General features: G+C 34.3%; 1 protein-coding gene across 2 annotated transcripts; it reads left to right on the plus strand.

Moving 5' to 3' along the window:
* Positions 1 to 5,701: 5,701 nt before the first annotated feature.
* LOC117240500 lies at positions 5,702 to 7,897 on the plus strand. Of its 2 annotated transcripts, XM_033506518.1 has the most exons (5): positions 5,702 to 5,854; positions 6,340 to 6,462; positions 6,836 to 6,881; positions 6,957 to 7,045; positions 7,146 to 7,897. In XM_033506518.1, exons 1-5 carry the CDS (start codon positions 5,818 to 5,820, stop codon positions 7,208 to 7,210), a joined length of 360 nt encoding a protein of 119 aa, XP_033362409.1. In that variant the 5' UTR covers positions 5,702 to 5,817; the 3' UTR covers positions 7,211 to 7,897. The 2 variants fall into 2 exon arrangements, with proteins under 2 accessions (XP_033362409.1, XP_033362408.1); XM_033506517.1 differs by having other exon boundaries at positions 6,957 to 7,188.
* Positions 7,898 to 8,192: the final 295 nt, after the last annotated feature.

The following is an 8,192-nucleotide window of genomic DNA, read 5'->3' on the forward strand; positions in this document are numbered from 1 at the left end:
AGCGCGGGAGAGGATTAAAGCTGGGTACAATAAATATTTTTCCTCGTCGAACGGATTTTTACTTGAATGTGAAATGGGTTAGGTTATTATATATATATATTTGATTAGCTAGATATATATATTTTAGCGTTGCTGGATTAGATAGGAATGTGAGATTGTTTGTTGTTTTATATAAATTTATTTTTTCGTTTGACTTCCTCTTCTCTTTTAATTTCACTGTTAAGACCGAAACTCAATTCATTTACCCCGATGGATTCTGTCGCCACGATTTTCTTGCCTTTTGAATTTAGCTATCGAGGATAATTCTAACGATCCTCTCTGTGTGGGACTCGTGTGATTTCGCCAGCCTTGCCCAAAGACGGGTAATAATTTACCAACAGTGGGAGGAGGAAGGCGAAGATCGATGGGTGTTCTCGATAATCGAAAACACCGTTTGCACGAGCCGACACAGCGAACGATCTTTTGGTTAATTTCCCGAAGGGGGGATTGTTTTGTTATATCTTTCTTATAATCGCATGCAAGAATGGCAAGAATATCGGTTAATAGCAATACCGGTATCGTTCTTGATTTTCAATTGACCCCGACGGTATATTTATTAGTCCTTTCTGAGCGGGACTTGTGTGATTTCGCAAGCCTTGCCCAAAGATGGGTAATATTTTACCAACAATGGGAGGAGGAATGCGAAGATCAGTGGGTGTTTCAGTAGCTGAAAACACCGTTCGCACAAGCCGACACAACGGTCAACTCCTTTGTTTAAAATTTAAGCAATATTTCTATCTTTAAAACCGTAAATGAAATCGATGATAGGAGGTTTTGATTCAATTCTCGAGGACAACGAGATTGCCAGAGAAGAAGAAAGTTTTTTAAATTTAATTTGCTTACCTTGAGGAAAAGGTGCTATCTGGTGCCATCACTCCAGCTGTCCCGGTGATCGTCGAAGGTTGTTGGGTTTATTATTTAATCTCGAATATAGTTTTCTATCAACCTTTACTTTATTAAACTATTTCGATACAAATTGAGTGACTTGCTAACTGAATTGATATCGTAATGAAGGCTTAAAATTTTACTTTATTTAATCGCGACTCTCTTCTCTTTATCGAAAAACTAAAGACCCCGAAACGCAAAATACTTATACAAATTTCTAGACGCAAAGAATAATGAGCCGTAGTAACAAACGATCGCAAACTAATGAACGAATAATGCACGAATAATGAACTAATAATGAATGCCGCGCTATGTTGCATCGCTTATTTATAATGTCATCCCCCACGGGGTGGTGGTCCGCTGGGGGTACGCTTCCGTGGGAATCGGGATGTTGCAGTTTGGGCTTCTTGGAATCGTACGTGACAAAATGTAAATTCCGTATTTCGACTTAGTTTCTATCAGTCCTGTGTTTCTGCTGAGCTAGCGTCTAGGAGATTTGAAGCATTCCACGCTGATCTAGTCCGTTCCGCGAGAAACTTCCACGTGCTGTACCGTGGGAATTACCGGTGTTTCTTCGGCGCGTGGAAGGGCTGGTGGCTGCAGCATCATTATCATTTTAAAGTTTGCTCGGGCAACACGCGCAACTCCGCTGCTCTCCCATAACAAAGACCTCCTCCTTCGAATTGTTTTGCGTAAGTTTGGATGTTTGCATATTAAGATTGTTTTGTGATTTTGATTGTTTTTCCCTTTTTTGCTATTTCCTTGGGCTTCGGTGATCGACGTTCGAACCATGTTTGCTGAGTCGTTTCTATCAGAGGTTCCTTTCCAGACTTCCCTGGTACGTATTTAGTCTTATTTTTAGTTCGTTTGGTTCGTCCTGTTTCGTTTTATTTAAAATATACCGTGTTGTTTCCAGCCCAAGCGAAAGAGGGATTCCGAAGAGGTTTTGGAGGCGCATCTTCGTCACCATGCTTCTGGGAGAAAGGGAATTTCCCCTGTTGTGCGCTATTGGTGTATGTGTGAGTTCAGCGAACTTTATCCCGGAGCTCCTTGCTTCGATTTTGATTTATTGTAGCTGCCTCAATTTTGTTGGTTCGCTGTTTTGATGTTCCTTATTATTATTAATTTTGTGTTCAATATGTGTATATATATATATATATATATATTTTTTTTTTTTTAGTCTGATAGTGTTAGGTTATCTATTTTACATTTGTTAATTTTTTAATTTTATATTTCCCCCCTTTTATTTAAATATATATATATATTTTTATATTTGTAGTTGCCCATAAAATTTATTAAAGAAAGTGTTAACAATGTGTTTTCATGATTTGTTTCTCGCGCCTGACTTCCATTAATCCCTAATATTCCTGTCGCCATGACGCGTGTAAATCCAACATGGCCGCTCATAAATGTCATCAGTAAAGTTTTTAGTGACGGGTCTTTAGTTTTGTTTGATATCGAAGTAATTTTCGTCTGTCGCTCGTTTTTCCTTATTCTACCGCAATTAGAACATTTATTTATTAATATTATTAAATAGTATAACTCGTGTGAATATACGTATATATATATGTTTATGTTGTGTGTCACTTCAGTATAGCTAATGTTTTGTAATTCTTCGATTGCATTATTTATTGTTTCGAGTAGCTTATTTCATAGAGTATTCGATAATATAAAACATATGCACTCACACATACATACATATATATATATATATATATATATATATATATATACGTATTTATATGCATATCTCTCTTGCCCATATAGTGTTCATACGAAATGAAATGTTAATTATTTATTTTATATTAATTTCTTTTAATAAGATAGAACACACACACGCACGCGTATATATGTATATATTTCTGGCAAAGTGATTTTCATTCAGATTCTTTAGTGATATAGTGTTGTGTATTTGAGGTTATGTGTCAATCATTTGATTTCATATATACATATATATCTTGTAGTGTGACAACATAGTATTGAAGGTTTTGTTTCTAGATTATTGTGCGTTTAGTGTGTGTTTACATATTTGTGTTTGATGATAGAATTTCTGTATGCAATTACTCAGGTCGTTGCGGTGTTAATTACTTTGAGCGTTTGGGCTATCGACAGGTTGTCGCTTAGTCCCAAGTGTTGCGTTGTGTGTTCTATTTCTTTTGTAGGTTATTAATAGTAGTTTTAGTTTAGAAAAATAAATTATTTATATGTTTATATAGAGACATGCATGTTTCATAATGTAATTCTTATATTATAATGCTCTACCGGCATGTAGGCTAGTTTTAAGTATGTATTTTAGATTGTAGAATGCACATAGATTAGTAGTAGTTTAGAATATAAATTTTTATAAGTTTGTATAGAGACATGCATGTTTCGTAATGTAATTCTTATATTATAATTCTTTACCGGAACGTAGGCTTGTTTCAAATATGTATCTGTTTAATAGAATGCGCACACATATATATATGTTTCTGACAATGTAACTTTTATTTCTTTAATAATACAATATTGTATGTATTAGTTTTTAACTTTGTATATACTTATATTTCATAAATTGATAATATTGTATTTATTGCATAGTATTATAAGCGCTAAGTCTAATATTTACTAATTTATTACGTGCCTAGCATATATGTTTATACTTATATGTAACTCTTCAAGTTGATTGATTAAAATATATTTATATATACTCGTATTTCTGGCGTTTCAATTATTTCCCTTTCCGTAGTTATTCTTATTTCCTGGTTTATTTGTTTGGTTCGTAACTCGTTCAATCCGTTAGCTGGTTTTATTTATTTTATTTTATTTTATACTGATTGGATTTATTAGTCGCCCCTCACTTTGTTAATCCTTCCTTTAGTTTCGCGGCGCCGTGTGTTCGTTTGTGTATTCAAATCTTTATTCGCGCGTTTTGTATAGAATAGTTTTCTTGTTCTCGTTACGGCGCGTGCGGAGCGCGGGACGTGACACCCCCGCCCTTGGAGTTCAAATTTCCAAAGGAAATTTGACTGATGGTGTCTCTGAGTTCGCTCAAGGCGGATGTAGATGGCGTTGGTTGTTGAGTGACTACTGGTGTTATCGATATTCCTCTAGGTTGTGCCGTTTGATCATCGATATTTCGTTTTCCTTTGAGGTATAGTAGCAGGTGGGTAACTGAGCCGCATATTGCTCCTAATAGGGCGATTCCACATCCGTAAGTTTCACGTAACTGGTATCCGTGTATGGCTATATCTATTATCGTCTTGATTAATTTAAATATTACAAGTATTCCAAATATTGCTGCACTGACAGTTCCAAATTCCATAAAACCATTCCATAAGCTTGATACGGTATTTTTTGCTATTGTCGTTAATGTGTTTTCGTCCATTATTCCCAGAATGTTTACTGTTCTAGGGACGATTGTTTTTCCAGTTGCTCCTCTGGCCAATGTGTTCAAAACTGCAGATTTTTCTGCCGGGAACATGACGTGGTCCCGAAGTGCGTCGAGGTCCTTTTGGGTGTATATTCCGCTCGTGGCCAACGACGGTGGTGCTGAATATTGCCACGTTTGACGTACGTCCGGGCGGAGTTCCTGTGGTGCGATTCCCTTGCCAAACGGGTAGCTCCGAGTAGCATTTTGTTGTATGTCGTACTTTTACTTGTACCGGAATGCATTTGACTATATGGACCGCTTCTCCTGCGATCAGAGCCATGTGTCCTGGGTTTTGGTTATGGTGTATGCAAATTCGTCGGGCGGTAAGTTTGCCAAGCTTAAAGCGTTCTCTATTAGTTTCTTCTGTGTGGTGCGTCTTTGTGTCGGTATATCATGGTATAATGTTGTCATTTGTCATTTTACTTTCGAGTTTATTAGAAATAAGAATAACCTTTTATTATTATTAATATATATATATAGAAAAAGAAAATTTTTATATTTATATGTATTTTTTTCTCTTTTTTTTTCTTATTGTTAAAACCTTTGTTTTATTTTAGGTTTTACGTACATGTTATCAGTGAAAATAAATATTATGAATGCTACCTGGGTTATAATTATATACATATATGCATACGTATTGGTAAGTAATATAGATGAGATTTGTTTTATCGTTATAAATATATAAGTATACATTATCAATAGGAATAGATATTACAATTATAGCTTGTCTTTGAATATATATATATATATATATATATGTGCGTGTAATGGTAAATATGACGACTTATTTTACGAGTCACTTGCATTATCAATGGAAGTGAGTGTTATAAATATCGCCTACTTTACAACATGCGTGTATATATATTGGTAAACATAAGTGAAAATTATATGTATAGTTATAGATGTTGTTTGTTTACAGATGGATAGCAAAAGTATTTGGTTTCGTGAGTGGCGTACAGGTGCTTTACAGTTCTACGGTGCGGATTGCTATTCCTTGAACTAAAAAAAATTTCTTTCGAGATGAGTCTGATTATTGTAAACGATCGTACATGGGAGGATTTTCTGCAGAGATTCGAAATGCTCTCTGGATTCCTCGTGAAACGTCTGGACAACACCTACATGTTCTTCCATCCTTCGTTCAGAGAATGGTTGATGAATTCGCTATCAGTTCTGTACACACATACAAAAATAGTTAATATATATATATATATATATTATATCTTTTTTTATATATATATATGTTTCATTCGGACCTGTTCCTTGTATGAATACTGTATCTCTGTATATAATATAATATATATATAATATGTTATGATTATGTTAGTTGTTATTTATTATATATATTTTCCTTAACTCTCTCCCCCTTTTTTTTCTTGTTTTTTTTTATTAGTACCTAACATTGCTATTATGATGCTGTATTACAATGTATTGGCTATTTGTGATGAGGTGCGTATGTGTGGGGTACGCGCGACGAATTTTTCAACATGGTCGCTTGCGTGTATCGTTGGTTTAATGTCAACAGTAGCGTGTTGTTGAAATAGCTAATTAATTGTTAATTACTATAATTTTTATTTAGTAGTGTTTCTGTAATATTGTTTTGTGTATTATGATATTGTGTGTGTCAATACCGTGTGTTACTTAAATGTGATAGCATGGATTGTGTTGTTACCGGAATTCAATAGTCATTGTTTTGATTATACACGACTCGCATTTATATAAGTCTTGTTTAATTTAGTTAATGTTTTTTGTGTATTGTGTTACCAGATATATTGTGTAGCGTAACTTTATTCTTTTGCACCGAGTTCGGTCATGTTGTTAATATTTAGTTAGTCTATCTTGATTAATTTCTAACCTATTCCTGTGTTTATTAACCTTTCTTATTTTTCCTATTAATTCATTATTGCATGTACTTGCTATCTGCTATTATTTTGTGTATGATATGAGTTAGTTCCCTTATTAGTGATTAAAATCTACTTGTTAGATTAACATTGTCTGTAATTCTTCAGGTTCTACTCTTTCGATGCTGCATCACTTACCTAGAGCATTCCCACAACATCATCTGATTGTTCGATATGCCTTAAATACTTACTACGGTTGTCTTCAATCGTCTTATATCTGTAGCCATAAAGGTACTGTTTAGTTTATTTAATTTAATATGTGTATAAGGCATTGTGTGTGCGACCGCTATTGTGCATTACAAAATCCGCTTCTACATGTTAGATATAATAATATAACAATACTACGTAGATTAATACATAATAAAATATCCTTTTACTTTCAATTAATCTATCTTAATTATTTTCTAACCTCTTTCTACACTTATCAGCTACTTTATTTCTTCTTGTTAATCTGCAAAATTCATGCATGTACACTTCTTTGTCTGGTGATTAATTGTTCACGAGGTAAGTTGCACCTTCACCGTTTTAGTTATTCGTTGAACTAACACGTTTCACATTCAAACAGTAATCGGAGCACTCGTAATAAACTTCTTTTCCTTTTCAGGGTTCCGCTATCTGTGTTGTTCGACGAACAGTGGCATGCTTCCACAGTATTGTTATGACATTTAGTACTGTTGTAACTTGCATTAAGGCAGTTGAAGTTAATTTGTTCATTTATTCTTCAGCTGGCTGTTGTACATGGTGTTCCGCAAACAGGGAGCCATAACCTATTTTGCACGTAAAACTTCTTGTATTATGATCACTTGTTCACAAGGTAATTTTCACTTCCACTCTTTTAATTATTTATTGAATCAACACGTTGTATATTCAAACAATAATTAGAGTACACATAATAATTTTTCCTTTCCTTTTAGGTGTTCGATATCTGTATCGACGAACATCACTACAATATACACTACTGCACTACGTTGCCCACTGAAATCACTTTACTCATTGCTTATTTCGGTTATGCGCTAGTTTTAGTTTGTTTAAGTGCACCGTTCGCGGAATCCCTTTTACTTCAATCTTGACGTTTTGGTTCTGCAAGATTTCTAGCACTTTATATGGTCCAGTATATTGGTCGGAGAATTTTCCTTTACTGGGTTCTTTTAGTAAATATATCGAATCTCCTACCTTAAAATCCTGGGGGTTGATTCGTCGGTCGTAATATTCTTTTGATCTTAGTTTGGATTTTATTAAATTTTCTCTTGCCATTCGTTGTACAGTGTTAATTTTATTGAACAGATCTTTGAGATATTCTGCGCATGTTGGTTCCGTGTTCTCTTCGATTGCTACTTCACCAATAGGTTCTTTGGCTAGATGTCCGAAACTAATTCGTGCGGGGAGAATTTCGTTCCTTTCCTTCATTTTAGTTTTTATTTTGCGCCAAGACGCAGGTTTACTGACATTGATCCAATTACCCAATTGCTTGCTAATAGCATTCAAGATACAAACTTTTGAAAGTGCGGCAGCCATATTAACCCAAAAATATTTTGTATATAGTATAGTGTGATACCATCTATATTTTCCTAGGGAAATCATAAGATCAGCACTACCTACTATGTTACCTACGTCAAATATTAGATGTAGTAACCAATAAAGTATTTTTAATCCAATTATAATCCAATGGCTAGCGTATTTATTCAAGTTTTTAGATATATCTTCGACTGGTGATTCCCTATTTTCTCCCTTTTGATTTCTTCGAGCTCGTTGAACTTGTGTTTCTTCAGCTTGAAAATGTTTAGAATCCTTTTCCTTAGTTACCCCTTTTTCTTCTTTATTTACTTTATTCACGACACCTTTATTTTCCTCTACCTTTTCAGGATGAATAGTTTCACTGGAAGTGCTTATTGTAATTAAATTATTATTTATTTGTAAGGAACGTTTAGGAATATTTTTGGTAGATTTGGAATTATTCTTTG

The sequence above is a fragment of the Bombus vosnesenskii genome, unplaced genomic scaffold, assembly GCF_011952255.1.
Source record: "Bombus vosnesenskii isolate JDL3184/JDL3185 unplaced genomic scaffold, Bvos_JDL3184-5_v1.1 scf7180000014709, whole genome shotgun sequence".
Lineage (NCBI taxonomy): Eukaryota > Metazoa > Arthropoda > Insecta > Hymenoptera > Apidae > Bombus > Bombus vosnesenskii.